Source organism: Dipodomys merriami, unplaced genomic scaffold (assembly GCF_024711535.1).
Source record: "Dipodomys merriami isolate MVZ:Mamm:240054 unplaced genomic scaffold, mDipMer1.0.p SCAF_10, whole genome shotgun sequence".
Classification (NCBI taxonomy): Eukaryota; Metazoa; Chordata; class Mammalia; order Rodentia; family Heteromyidae; genus Dipodomys; species Dipodomys merriami.
In genome coordinates this window covers 18248264-18261884 of record NW_027202271.1, presented here as the reverse complement: position 1 = coordinate 18261884, position 13621 = coordinate 18248264, and the positions used below count along the sequence as shown (strand labels likewise).

General features: G+C 39.6%; 2 protein-coding genes across 10 annotated transcripts in view; one reads left to right on the top strand and one right to left on the bottom strand.

Moving 5' to 3' along the window:
- Nckap1l (NCK associated protein 1 like) overlaps nucleotides 1-5143 on the bottom strand; it is a 58939-nt gene extending 53796 nt beyond the window's left edge. For both annotated transcript variants that reach the window (XM_070042246.1, XM_070042248.1), the window contains exons 1-5: nucleotides 4975-5143; nucleotides 3800-3910; nucleotides 3073-3165; nucleotides 2569-2625; nucleotides 1695-1837 (exon numbers count right to left, since the gene is read on the bottom strand). In XM_070042246.1, the coding sequence (XP_069898347.1) occupies nucleotides 1695-1837; nucleotides 2569-2625; nucleotides 3073-3165; nucleotides 3800-3910; nucleotides 4975-5076 (506 nt within the window). In that variant the 5' untranslated portion in view covers nucleotides 5077-5143. The remainder of the gene's footprint in view (nucleotides 1-1694; nucleotides 1838-2568; nucleotides 2626-3072; nucleotides 3166-3799; nucleotides 3911-4974) is intronic.
- Nucleotides 5144-5329: 186 nt separating this feature from the next.
- The window catches only part of Gtsf1l (gametocyte specific factor 1 like), a 10390-nt gene continuing 2098 nt past the window's right edge, over nucleotides 5330-13621 (top strand). For 3 of the 8 annotated variants that reach the window (XM_070035958.1, XM_070035940.1, XM_070035953.1), the window contains exons 1-6: nucleotides 7960-8093; nucleotides 9029-9081; nucleotides 9842-9906; nucleotides 11697-11794; nucleotides 12333-12453; nucleotides 12572-12673. In XM_070035958.1, coding sequence (XP_069892059.1) covers nucleotides 11702-11794; nucleotides 12333-12453; nucleotides 12572-12673 — 316 coding nt within the window. In that variant the 5' untranslated portion in view covers nucleotides 7960-8093; nucleotides 9029-9081; nucleotides 9842-9906; nucleotides 11697-11701. Of the gene's footprint in view, nucleotides 5431-7959; nucleotides 8094-9028; nucleotides 9082-9841; nucleotides 9907-11696; nucleotides 11795-12332; nucleotides 12454-12571; nucleotides 12674-13621 lie in introns of those variants that run through there. The other 5 variants (XM_070035957.1, XM_070035954.1, XM_070035945.1 and 2 more) reach the window with 4 other exon arrangements.

Below are 13621 nucleotides of genomic sequence, written 5' to 3'. Positions count from 1 at the left end.
GTTAAATCTTTTTTTTATTGTGAAAATACTGTACAGAGGGGTTCCAATTACATGGGCAAGATAATGAGCACATTTCTTATCAAGCATTGTAGCCTCCTCCTTTGTTTCCCCTTTGGAGGCTAAATCTAAAATACACTGGGATATGATAAATTATACAGGACTCTAGACATTCACACACAATGAGACCAAAGGAGGATATCCTTAGGAGAAGACAACAATGCAATGCCCGCATGCATCTGATCATATAATATTTATCAAAATGAGCTCCAGGAAATGGAAATGAGGTGTTATTTTTTAATTTGTGGCTGTGTTTGTTTTCTTTTCTGTTTGTCGTGTTTATTCATATATCTGTCTTTGGAAGAGTGAGGGGGCACAGAAATAGAGGGACGAAAGGTAAACAAATGCATCAGTGGTGCTCACTAGACACTATGTGGAAAATGAACTGTACAACATATGGGTACGAACAGGAAGGAAAAACTGGGTGAGAGCAAGGGAAGGGGTGACATTATCCAAAAAGAAATGTACTTTTTACCTGACTTATTTAACTGTAACCCCTCTGTAATCACCTTTATAATAACAATTTAAAAACTTAATACATATGTTTGCATATAGGATAAAAGATGTATGCATAGGTTGGCATTCCCCATCATTCCCAAAGACCATCACACTATGTACAAATGTCAAAGGCAGGTGGGGGACATGAAACTATAGATAGATAATGGGTCGGGCATATGGGCAGGTATCCATATAACACATCTGAATGTCCATCTTACACAGAACCATGTGTCATGTCTCACTCTGAGCCTTCTTGACTTCATTTTTTAGCCCTAAAATTCTGATATTCTAGTGAAGGTAGGAGAAAATTGTAGATAATACAAATTCATTTGTATTTGGCTTCAACTGTATTATCATACATTATTTACTTCTAATGGCTTAATCCTACTGGTATTAGTTGACCAATACTAATAAGAATTGTCTTTTTGTCTTTTTTTTTTTTTTTTGCCAGTTTTGGGGCTTGAACTCAGGGCCTATGCACTGTCCCTGAGCTCTTTCACTAAAAGTTAGTGCTCTACCACTTTGAGCCATAGCACCACTTCCAGTTTTGAGTGGTTAATTGGAGATAAGAGTCTCATGAAGACTTTGCTGCCCAGGCTGACTTTGAACCACGATCCTCAGATTTCAGCCTGTTAAGTAGCTAGGATTACAGGTGTGAGCCACCAGCCCCTGGCCCTCTTTTTGTCTTTTGTAATATCCTAAAAAGCAGAGTGGAAGCTAGCCCAGGTTAAAATAAAATAGATCAGGGGCTGGGAAGGTAGCTCAGTAGTAAAGTGCTTGCCTTGCATGCATGAGGCCCTGGGTTCTATTCCTCAGCACCACATAAGCAGAAAAAAAAAGTTGGAAGTGGTGCTGTGGCTCAAGTGGTAGAGCACTAGCTTTGAGCTGAAAAGCTGAGGGACAGTGCCCAGGCCCAGAGTTCAGGCCCACAACCAGACTCCCCCCCCCAAAAAAAATTGATCAGAGATAATGCAAACTGGATAATCAATTATCAAGAGTTAACTACACATAAAAACATGTTATTTTGCCTGGGTCATGATGTAGATTTTCTTATGAGAAATCACAGCATCTATTTCCTTTGTAGCTACCTTCTTACCTCAAATCACCATAAATGAGACTCTTTACCTCCCTTCACTTACCTATGCCCATGCATCATTTCATGGGCACAGTTGTACAGGCCAATGAGTATCCGCCGGTCCTCAATCCGTGACAGAAGTAAAATGACTGAGGTGTAAGTCACAATCAAGTCTAGGTAACTCCGAGTGAAGTCAAAGTTGAGATTCTGCAAGGAAAATATATAGGATCCCAATGACAGAATAACCAAACAATTTGGATCTCCCTATTTTGCAATTTCCTAACAGTGTTAAATAGACTCCAAAAGAATCTACAAGTAGAAACCTGGAGGACTGAAAATTCAGAGGAAGAAATTTAAAACAAAAGTCATGGGCTAGACCAAGCACTGGTGGTTCACACCTGTAATCCTAGCTACTCGGGAAACTGAGATCTGAGTATCATGTTTCAAAACCAGCCAGGGAAGGATAGTCTGTGACACTCTTATCTCCAACTAACCAGCGAAAAGCCAGAAGTGGAAGGGTGGCTCAAGTGTTAGAGCGCCAGCCTTGAGCATAAAAGCTAAGGGACAGAGCCCTAAGTGCAAGCCACACACACACACACACACACACACACACACACACACACACACACACAGTACAAAAGCCCAGGGCTAAATAAGGGCTCAAGATACAAGGAGACTGGGAAATAAGGAAGTACATGAAGGTTGGAAGAAATAAAGTAAGAAAAATTTGTATAATATTTGTATTAATTAAATCACATTGCTAATTACACTGATTATATTTTAACATCAGCACTTTTTACGAAAGAATTGTGGTCCTGAATAGGAATAAATGGAATAGCCATTCTTCTAGTCCCATCCCTTTCTACACTGTCTCAACTTACACCTGGTCTTTTCTTTAATCCTATTGTATAATAGAAGAAGGCTATAAAGGATCTTACAATATCAAAATGGCACTGGCAGGCATCAATGGTGTTGAGAAGTTCATATACATGATCCTGGAAGTGAAATTGAAAATAAGAGTGAATAGAGATTTTTTTTAATGATGACACATAATATCAAATTTTGAGGACAAGGGACAGGTCCCAGAGAGTTTCCAGGTAGAAAGTAGAGAAGAAAAAGAAAAGAAATCCCTTCTCTGTAAGCTCTAAATGACCCCTTTCAGATGTGTGTCCACAAATACAAGGTACTTCCATATCATGCATACTTTCCCTGAATTCACTGTCCCTGAATGCTATTCCTCCACAGGGTAAAATGGGGCTTTTTAAAAGATGGATAGTTTCTATATAATTGGTCATTTATTTTCTTTAACAGTACAATTTAGAGATCCTTCAATATCAGTACATATCTCATTTCTTTCAAAAAACTTTATGAAGCCACAGAAATGAACACCTACTAATTAATGACAATGCCTACAAAAGAGAATTGGTCCAAAAAGAGCTCACCCGAAATTCCATGACATCCACAAATGACTGGTAGTAGTTGATGAGGAATCTAATTATCTCAGCTTTATCACGATGAACTGGCCCTAAATGTTGCTGAAACACAAAACATGTAAAAATAAAATGGCAATTGGCCAAAGTTAACTCCATAGAAGGACTAATACCTGAACACCTTAGAGGTTTGAAATACATTGACATGGGAGGTGAAATCTCTCCAATGTTCTCCACATCTTTAAATAGAGATTCTTTACCCAGGTAAGATAGTTCTGACTAGATTCAGAGAGCTAAATAAGAGGATATTTCAAGATCCCTTTTAAAGCTGGAGAAACATGCTATCTAAATCAAAGTCAAAAGAAACAGGATAAGAAGAAGCTACAGGAAAAACAGATAGGAAGTTCACTGCTAATACTTAATAAGGGCAAAAGAGTGAATAGCCCACTAGATACATAGTTCTAAGCAAGGAAATACCCAGTGGAAACCAGGAAGAACATTAAAATATACACATTCTGCTAGGCTGGTAAAGTGTCCTTGTGAATCTCGCAATAGAGACACAGAGCAATGCTATGTTCCAGCTTGAGAGGCTCCCATCTCAGAATTCTCACGACTAGAAGCCTTATGTTTATGCCTCAGGAAACTAAAAGTATGAAGAAAAGCTGTCCAAAGAGGAGAATGTGAACCATCTTTGCATTCAATTTTGACAGAGAAAAGAAAAGTAGGGTCAAGCTCTCACCGTGCTATTTCGGACATCTATGTTAGGAAATTTCTTGTTGATATATTTGAGACATGATTCCATAGACTTTTCCAGGAGGAAAGGCGGCTTGGATTTAGGGTCTGAACAAGTCTGCACAGAAAAACCGCATTATATTTCAACCATTTGTCCCCCCCGAAACATACCTTTACCTGAATCATTCAATCCTTAGGGGAAAGCCCTGCAGGGAATTCATTATAAAAGCATGAGAGTAGATCAAGAACAAGTTCCAAAACAGTGAGCCAACTATCTTAAGAGCTAAGCAACAACCCTAGTGTCTTGTCTCACTGGGTGAAACTTAACATCTTCTTGGTCCCAGCACAAAGAGGAAGTCGTTTCCCCGCCTCTCAAGAGAAGACGGAAGCTATAAGAAAAGTGGTTTGTCGTAGAGTTAGAATTGTGGGAGACTTGGGCCCACAGTTATGCCTATTAAATGAATATTTTTATCCCAAAGTGCATTTACTGGGGAAATTGGAACAAAGAATACATGTTCCTAGTGATTTGTTTTATTGCAAAATGCACAAACATTTCCTCCCACAAGAACCTTATTCTCATTTCTAGTAACTTTCCACAGTGCCCCTGTCTTCATTTCTGCTTTTGATGTCTTAGCTAACCCCTGGCTCACCCATTGCCACCAGCTTCTCCCAGACTCACAGTTCTAATCCTACACACACAGGCACACAAATACAGCATGAACTGCACACAAAGTACTTTAAAAGGCACTTACCACTTTTTTTTAATCTAACTATTTCTCTTTCCTTAAAGGGAAGTACTTCTACCAAAAAAAAAAAAAAAGTTTTTGCTGCAGACCTAGCTTTAGGTTTCCTCCAGCGCATAGGAGAGGATAAGTGATAAGACCCAGAACTCTAGCCCCAGATCCATGTCCAAATCATTCAGAACAAAATTACCCTCCCCACCACTGCCACCATCACCCTTACCTTCAATTCCAGTGGAAAGCAGTTGCTCTCACTCTAAGAATCACATTTAGGAAGGGGAAAGCCTAAAAAGAAGCCCCCTTCTGCCTCCCCAAACTGTCTGGCCTCCATAATCTGGGCACCTGAAGAGCAGTTAGGTCTAACTTCTGGACCTGCCAGTTTTACAGTTCCCTGCTTTACTCTTGCTGAAATAATTAGATCCGTTTCATTACTTCTGCTTACCTTCTTGATGTTGTATATTCGGATGAGAACTCCCTGACCTCGGTCATTAAGGATAGTGAGCTTCTCGGCTAATTTATGCTGGTAGGCAGAGGTCAAAGACATGATGGCCACGGAAAGAGAGGGGTATCCGGACAATAAGGCCTTGAGCTCCCTACACACTCTAAGTTGGGGTGGTGACACACCCTGTGCAGAAGGACCCAGCCTGGTTGGTGCACTGGGCTTCCTGTGGCCCCTGTGATTGGTTCATGGGTGCAAGCAATCATTATGGTTTCTTGTGCTTCCTCTAACACACACAGCAGAGGAGACTTCCTCTTTCTGGCCATGCAACACTTTTCAGTAAGCCTGTGAAGTGGAGCCTGAGGAAAGAGACAGGCTTTCAGGGTTCTTCACACTGTAACACCTACCTTTGGCTTTAATTCTCCATAAATGTCCTACACAAAACTCTACAGCAGACAGGTAAGTATCTGCCAACCCAGCCCCCACAAATACTTATAGATTTCCCCTTTTTTATATGCTCCCTCAAGAATGCTTCCGTAACTCCTTACTGAGCCTTAAGCCCTATGTCATTTAAGATACATCTCTTGCTAACTACCCCACCCAATGTAAAAATATTATGTTATATACTATTGTACATGCATATGCATTCATACGACCCCAGCAGTGGGGCTAAGGACTCCAGTTGTACTCAGCTTTTTCATGTAGGGCTGGTATTCTACCACTTGAGCCACCTCCAGCTCTTTACTGGTTAATTAGAAGTAAGAGTCTCATGAACTTGTCTGCCTAGGCTGGCTTAGAATTGCAATTCTCAGATCTCAGCGGCCTCCTGAGTAGCTAGGATTACAGGTGTGAGCCACCAGCACTTGCTTTCCTTATTATTTTTTAGGTAAATGTCTTCTCTCTCCAAACTACAATATATACTCCTTAATGACAGGAATGATTCTTTTTATTTGATTCTTGGTATTGGTAGTTGGGCATGAACTAGTGAGACTTGAACCCAGGGACTCTCAGTCTTACTTGGCTCTCTTGCTCAAAGCTGGAGTTCTGAGTCACATCTCCACTTCTAGCTTTTGTTGTTTAATTGGAGTTAAGAGTCTCATGGACTTCTGAGCTTGGGGTGGCTTCAAATCTCAGTCCTCAGATCTCAGCTTCCTGAGTAGCTAGGATTATAGGTGTAAGCCACCAGTGCCCAGGTGGGAATGTTTCTTAATATTATATCCTTTACAGTATTCCTAGTACAGTGATTCTCCAAGAGCATCAGCACTATCTTGACACTTGTTTGACAAATGAATTCTCTGGCCCCACCCCAGACCTATTAAACCCAAAACTGCAGGTTGGATTCAGCACTCTCAGGCTTAACAGGCCCTCCAGGTGATTACACCTTTGAGTTTGAGAACCACTGCTCTAGTACAAAGATACTTAAAGTCGCTAAAGAAACAGATTTATACCTGTTCTCTGAAATTTAGGTTGATAGGCCTAGAAATCTTCATTTATAAGTACAGGAGGAGTGTTGGGCGCAAATGTGCCAGGGGACACATGTTGAGAAATACTGGTCTAGAGCAACACCTCTTGGACACAGTAACAACTTAATAAATATGCCAGTTGTAGTAATTTACCAAATTATTGATACTAGTTTAAGAAATGAGCCCTGTGAAGAACCAAATTAAGGGCTGGGAAGGTGGCTCAGTGGTAGAGTGCTTGCCTTACATGCATGAAGCTCTTGGTTCGATTCCTCGGCACCACAAAAGCAGAAAAAGCCGGAAGTAGCACCGTAGCTCAAATGGTAGAGTGCTGGTCCTGAACTGAAGAGCTGAGGGACAGTGCCCAGGCCCAGAGTTCAGACCCCCACAACCGAAAAAAATCACGATTAATTAATAATGATCCCTAAGTCTCCGATGACTGAATAAATTTTAGCCCCAAGATATTCTTGTTATTCCAACCAAGTCTTCACCTCTAACTCAGGAAAACTTTTCATTTATTTCAAGTTCTTTCAAGGCACAAAGTAAATCAGACAGAGTTGTCTTTGCATCTATTGTCTTTCTAATTTGTTTTCTCTCACTTGAATCATATTTTCTACATCCTGAGAGCTCATATTGTGTCAATAATTCCAAGTGAGTTAGAAAAACAGAGTCAGGATGTACCTATAATCCTAGCTTTTCAGGATGCTGAGATCTAGCTCAAAGCCAGCTAAGTCTGCACCATTCCATCTCCAAAAAAAATTGGGGGCATGGGTTAAGTGGTATAAACATCAGCTGAGCAACTATGAGGCACTGAGTTCAAACCCTGGTATGTAGAGGAGAAAGAAATGGGGAGAGAGGGAGGTGATCAGCATTATTTAAGGAATTTAATGTGTTTGCACTAAAATGAATGTATTATTTTACTACCTTATGTTATTTATGTAGAGGGAGATTTCATTGTTACATTTCCACCCGCTTATAATATATTCCAATTGAATGTATTTTAGGAAGAAAGAAAGAAAGAAAGAAAGAAAGAAAGAAAGAAAGAAAGAAAGAAAGAAAGAAAGAAAGAAAGAAAGAAAGAAAGAAAGAAAGAAAGAAAGGAAAGAAAGAAAGAAAGAAAGAAAGAAAGAAAGAAAGAAAGAAAGAAAGAAAGGAAAGAAAGAAAGAAAGAAAGAAAGAAAGAAAGAAAGAAAGAAAGAAAGAAAGAAAGAAGGAAGGAAGGAAGGAAGGAAGAAGGAAAGAAAGAAGGAAGGAAGGAAAGAAAGAGAAAAGAAAAAGAAAGAAAGAAAGAAAGAAAGAAAGAAAGAAAGAAAGAAAGAAAGAAAGAGGAAGGAAGGAAGGAAAGAAGGAAGAGGGAGAGAAACTGACAAATGCTAATGCTTAATGTACACTTTCAAACATCTCTAAGGAAGACTTAAGATTTTTAGAAAGGAGAACCTATCTTTCAGTCTATCTACTGGATTTTATCCTTTAGAAGCTGTAGGCCTGGGATTAGAATAAACCCTGAAGCTTTGAATCACCTGCTGTTATCAAAGAAACCCAGGTTCTTCTAAAGAGATCTATGGGGTTTCTATTGGCTTTTAACTTGATGGGGGAGAATAAAGAGCAAGCCAACATCCAGAGGACTCATCTAGAAGGCAGAATAGCATTAAGCTTTTCATGGTACGTATCATGCTTTTGGCTCTTTCTCACTTGGTTTTCTTATCTTTAACCCAAAACTTTGGTTGAAGATGCTGCATAGCAAACTAATCTTGTTTCCTGCTGTGCCCTAATATAAACTCTCCAACCTAGTGGGGACTGTGTTCTCAGTCTTCTGGGATTATGCTACGTTCATTTCCCTTTTCACAAATGTATGTTTTCCTCTTGTTAACTCAAATCCTATTTAATCTTGAGGATCTAAAGCAGCAATCCCAAATCTAGCCTTTGTTGAACTCTTATGGCACTTGGTCTATACCACATGCTTTATTTCTAAATCAAGCTCTGCCTCCAGAAACCTATACTGTACTCATTGCCTAGCTGAAGTCAAAGATCTCTAGAGCCTGAAAAGACTTCTACTGTATAAGCTCACACTGGGGTATCAGTCAGAATCAGGCTTTCATGAAGTTGAATATGGGTTGAGTTGTGTGTATGTGTGTATGTATGCATGTGCTGGTCCTAGGGCTTGAACTCAGCCTGGGTGCTGCCCCTTACCCTTTTTGCTCAAGGCTAGCACTCTACCACTTGAGCCAGAAGTGGTTCTGGCTTTTTGGTGGTTAGTTGGAAATAAGTCTCATGGACTTTCCTGCCCTGGCTAGCTTTGAACTAGATCCTCAGATCTCAGTCTCTTGAGTAGCTAGAATGACCGGTGTGAGCTACCAACTCCAGGCCCTGGGCTGAGCTGTTTGACTTAGTGGCTACGAGTCCAGTTCTAGATCCAAACAGCTTGAGTTCATATCCCAGTTTGATCTCTTACCAGCTGACTGTTTCCTGCTTGTAAAATGTAGATGACATTGATAGTTTTATGGGACTGTTGTGTATATTAAATTGACTCATACATATACATTGGTTACTTATTTACTACATACTATTTACTTTTCTTTTCTGGGGATTGAACGCAGTGCCTGTACATGCTAAGCAAGCATTCTGCCACTGAGCTATATCTTCATACCAGGTAACTTTCAGGGCTTTGCATGTGCTACTTCAAACAATAATGCTATTCCAACATGTACTAGCCTTGTAACTTTAAGCCATTATGATTCAGTTGGTTTCTAAATCTCTAAAATGGTGGTGATCACATACACCTGTGGGAATAATTAAATGATTTGGCATATGTAAATGTTTGACTCCAGGCCTAGTGAATTAAATTAGGAATACCAACAATAAATTAAAATTTTTGATTTAAGGAAATATTTAGTGGGCTTTTTATAGAATCCTAGACAGTGAAATATGACACTGCACAAAGAGAAAGGCCAGTTTAAAGAAGAGACTAAGCATAGCAAGGGGTGATCTTGAGGGACTTTATTGGAAATATTATCTAGCAGTTCCTCCTGTGAACTAATGAAGCCTTCCTAAAGGTATTTAATTACCCCAGAACAAAGCCCTTAAGTAACCCTAGCTATGAACTAGAGTCCCCTGAGGTGCTCTTAAAGCCACATTCAGCCATAATCTATTCTTTTGAGATTCTGACTGAATTGTTCTGGAGTGGCACCAAAGCATCTGCAGCCTTAACACTACCCAGGGATTTTCATGCATAAGTAAGTTTGCTATGACATCAAAACCTTCCAAACCTCCGAGGAACCATAGAACTTATTGTGGGAGGAGAGGAACTGAAGAGAAAGCTTAAAAGAGCAAGTCGATGCCCACCACTGCTTGTAAAGTACTATACTTTCTCTCCTCTCAAATTTCAACTGTTCACCTTGTGTGGCTTACAGGATTGTCTTCCTCTCTCAGTGATACTTCCCCTGGGATTCTTGATAGAGACTGCTTCCAGAATAAGGTAGGTCTTGAGATCTTTGGGGCTAGGTTTAGCATCAAGGTAGCATCAAGGTTGGAATATTCCTGCCATGTCTGAAATGTGTTAAATGGCTTCATCATACTCTTGGCTAGACTATCAATAATTAAGCAATCTAATGTCACTAGTTGTTACTGCCTGTCCTGAAACAGGCTGTTTATTAAGACCAGTCTTAGCAGTCTAGTGGCTGATGTTTGTAATCCTAGCTACTCAGGAAGCTGATGACTATCAAGGTTCAAAGCCAGCATGGGCAGAAAAATAGGAGACTGTTAACTCTAATTAATCACCAAAAAGCCAGAGTGGAGCTGTTGTTCAAGTGATAAAGCTCCAGCGTTGAGTGAAATGTCAAGTGAGATCACAGGGCTCTGAGTTCAAGCCTCACTAATGGTACAAAAAAAAAGAAAGAAAGGAAGAAAATGTATACTTTTCTAGGCTTACTAAAATAAAGGTTTGGAATTGTCTGCAGGCTACATTTTCATATTAAAATACTTTTTCCATTATCTTTTAAGAATCTAAAGATAACTCTACAATATTGGATTATGCTTAGGCTTTATTTCTAGAAAGCCAATTCAGTTAATAATATCTGCTCGTGACTCTACTATAATATGTAGAGAAAGCATGAAAGAACCACCTAGGCTTGTGTTCTTGAAAGCTACCTAGACCTAAATCCAGAGATTTAATCACCAAAATGCCCTCAGGAAAATCTGACATTTAGCAGCCTAGCTCTGTGCCCTGTGTCCATGTCCTGAGCACGATACAAAGCAGAAATTAAATGGTTTATTCTAGGGAACTTGCTTATGTCAGTCTTTGCTTGATCTTCTCCCACCCAACTATAAAACTATATGTCTCTGCTTTGCAGGAATCTCAGCAGTAGCTGTTGCTTGGAAACTTGAAGTCCTTGAAATGAATGTCTGCTAGGATAGCTAGAAACAGCCAGCCTAGGGGAAAGTGAGACTCCTAATGGCAGTAAAATGAAGCAGATTTGAGATGGTATATTGTTCACATCTAAGAGTCTTCATATGTTAGTATCTACAACTTCAGATATTTCAGACTAACATTCTAAAACAATTATAAACTAGCCTGAACTTAAACATTGTGCTGTGTATTCTTATTCTCCCAAAAGCTGTGAGCTGTCTGACAATTAAGAGCTTAACTTGAGAAAGATGGAGAAGGGAAATGCTTAAAGATGAAGGGAACAGCTGCCCTGCATTTGCTTTCTCCAACACACAAGCTTACAATGTTAAACATCTTATCCCAGGTTTTTCCATTTTCAAGGATTCTTATGTATGTGTGCACGCTGGTACTGGGATGTGAGCCCAGGGACTGAGCACTGTCCCTTAGTCTTTTTGCTCGAGATGGGCACTCTATCACATGAATCACAGCTAAACTCCCAGCTTTTTCATAGTTAAGTGGAGATAAGAGTCTCACAGACTTTCTTGACCTGGCTGGCTTCAAACTATGATCCTCAGCTCTCAATCTCATGAATAGCTAGGATTACAGGCATGTGCCACCAGTTAGTCCATTTAAAAAACTAATAAGACTATATTGTACAATATTAATTTTTTGGTCTCCTAAGGCATGGAATCAGTAATTCCTCACTCTATTGTCTAACTGCCTAGGCTATTGCCTTAATAAAACTTCCCACGGGTAAGACTTGATATACTTGTATCTTTCACACCACTTCCCTTTTGAGAATAGAAAGCAGGCTTATGTCAAGATAATCTGATCTTAAATATCAATCTTTTCTTTGCTTACCTGTGTCTCCTGCCATTTAGGGCTAATGGAGCCAGAAAACTTAGAAATATGTCCTTATGACCCAAACCACAGAATGCCAGCCAGCAGGTTACAGTATCACCTGGCATCATGCAGGAAGGTAAGTATTCCTGATAGAAACTACAAATCGCTAGAAGGGGAAATTTTTCATGATATAAATTTTTAAAGCTTTTTTCAAAGAGAAAGAGAAAAAAGACAGCTGGGTGCCAGGGTACTTGTAATCTTAGCTACTCAGGAGGCTGAGATCTGAGGATCAAGGTTCAAAGCCAACCCAGGTAGACAAATCCCAAGAAACTCTTATCTCCAACTAACAGGCAAATAGCAAGAAGTAGAACTATGGCTCAAGTGGTAGCATGCTAGCCTTGAGCAAAAAAAGTTAAGCAAGCATGTGTGAGGGCTTCAGTTAAAGCACTAGTACCAGCACACAGACACATACACACACACATACACACACACACACACACACACACACACACACACACACACACACACACACACACACACACACACACACACAACCTTCTGATCTTGTATAGAAAAGACCTAGCAATTCTTCATGATGGTACCTCCATAATTTCCAGAGATTGAAGTAGTGGGTGCAATACAGTCAAAATCCAATATGAACATTTTCCTTCTAGAAAAATCCGAAAATAGCTAAAAAGATGGCTAACTGCAAATATAACGCTTGTCATGTGGTCCCAATCAAAAGGCTCAAGGAGCACGAGGCTAACTGTGTCAACAGAACTTCTGTGGATGATGGTAAGTTTTGCATTAAGGTGCAGGTAAATGACATCAGTGGAGATGTAGGATGCTTCCTATGTATCTTAACCCAATAGAAAGAATTACTCCTATCACTTTTTGTTTCACTTTGTTTCAGAACCATTTAATCTTCCAAAGTTTACTTGCTCTAGTTTGGAATCAAATGAGGAACTTCCTAATACTACAAATCAAATTCCTGACCCCGATGTCTGGAATGTAGGTGAGCAAGGGTGAAACTGTGAACATAATCACAAATGAATGAAGATGTGAATCCTAAGCCTTTATAGTTTAATAGATACCAAGTAACAGCCTTGTGTGGTCTTCATGCTCTTCACATAAAAATCCTTCATTAAAAAAACTGAATTAGTACATCTAAGGACTTCACCTGTGTCTCTGGAAAGCTTGGGGGAAGGAATGTAACTTTAAAACAATTAAGATAATCTTAACAACCAATATCTTGTTACTTCCCTACCACAAAAAAAAATTGCTGACACAAACTGAAATTTGTATGAAAGATTTGAATTTAGCTTATCTCAAGTGATAACCTGTCCCTAAGATGCAGCATTATGTAATGAATATCTCACTGGCTTTCAGTCAAATCTATGTACTGCTATGCGCACTTACCTTAAAGAAAGTTACTTCTCTCAGCTGGCTGAGAACTGAGGATCAAGGTTTGAGTTTAGAAGCTAGCTGGAGCAGAAAAGTCCATGAGACTCTTAATCTCCAATTAACCAGCAAAAAGCCAGAAGTGCAGGAGCGGCTCAAGTGGTAGATCATTAGCCTTGAGCAAAGAACTCGAGCCAAAAGCTTGAGGCCCTCAGTTCAAGTCTCAGAATAGCACAAGAACAATTTTTTAAGGCAGTTACTTTTCATATACATCTTCCTCCTCTCTGAAAGGCTGCCTCACAATCTTAATAGAAAATGGCTATTCTGGGAGTATGGTGTGTGGTAAAGCACTTGCTTAGCAAGTGTGTAGGACTTGAGTTCAAACTACAGTTCCTCCAGAAAATAAATAACTATATTATCATAATATCGGCTCTTTTAACACATAAACTCCAAGTTGATATCATTTTATCAAATTAATATTTGGTTGTATGTTAGTGATTAAAGACATGGACTCTTTTCATCTTGTAGCTATCAGTGATCTTGGTGGCTGTCAGTGTTTCAC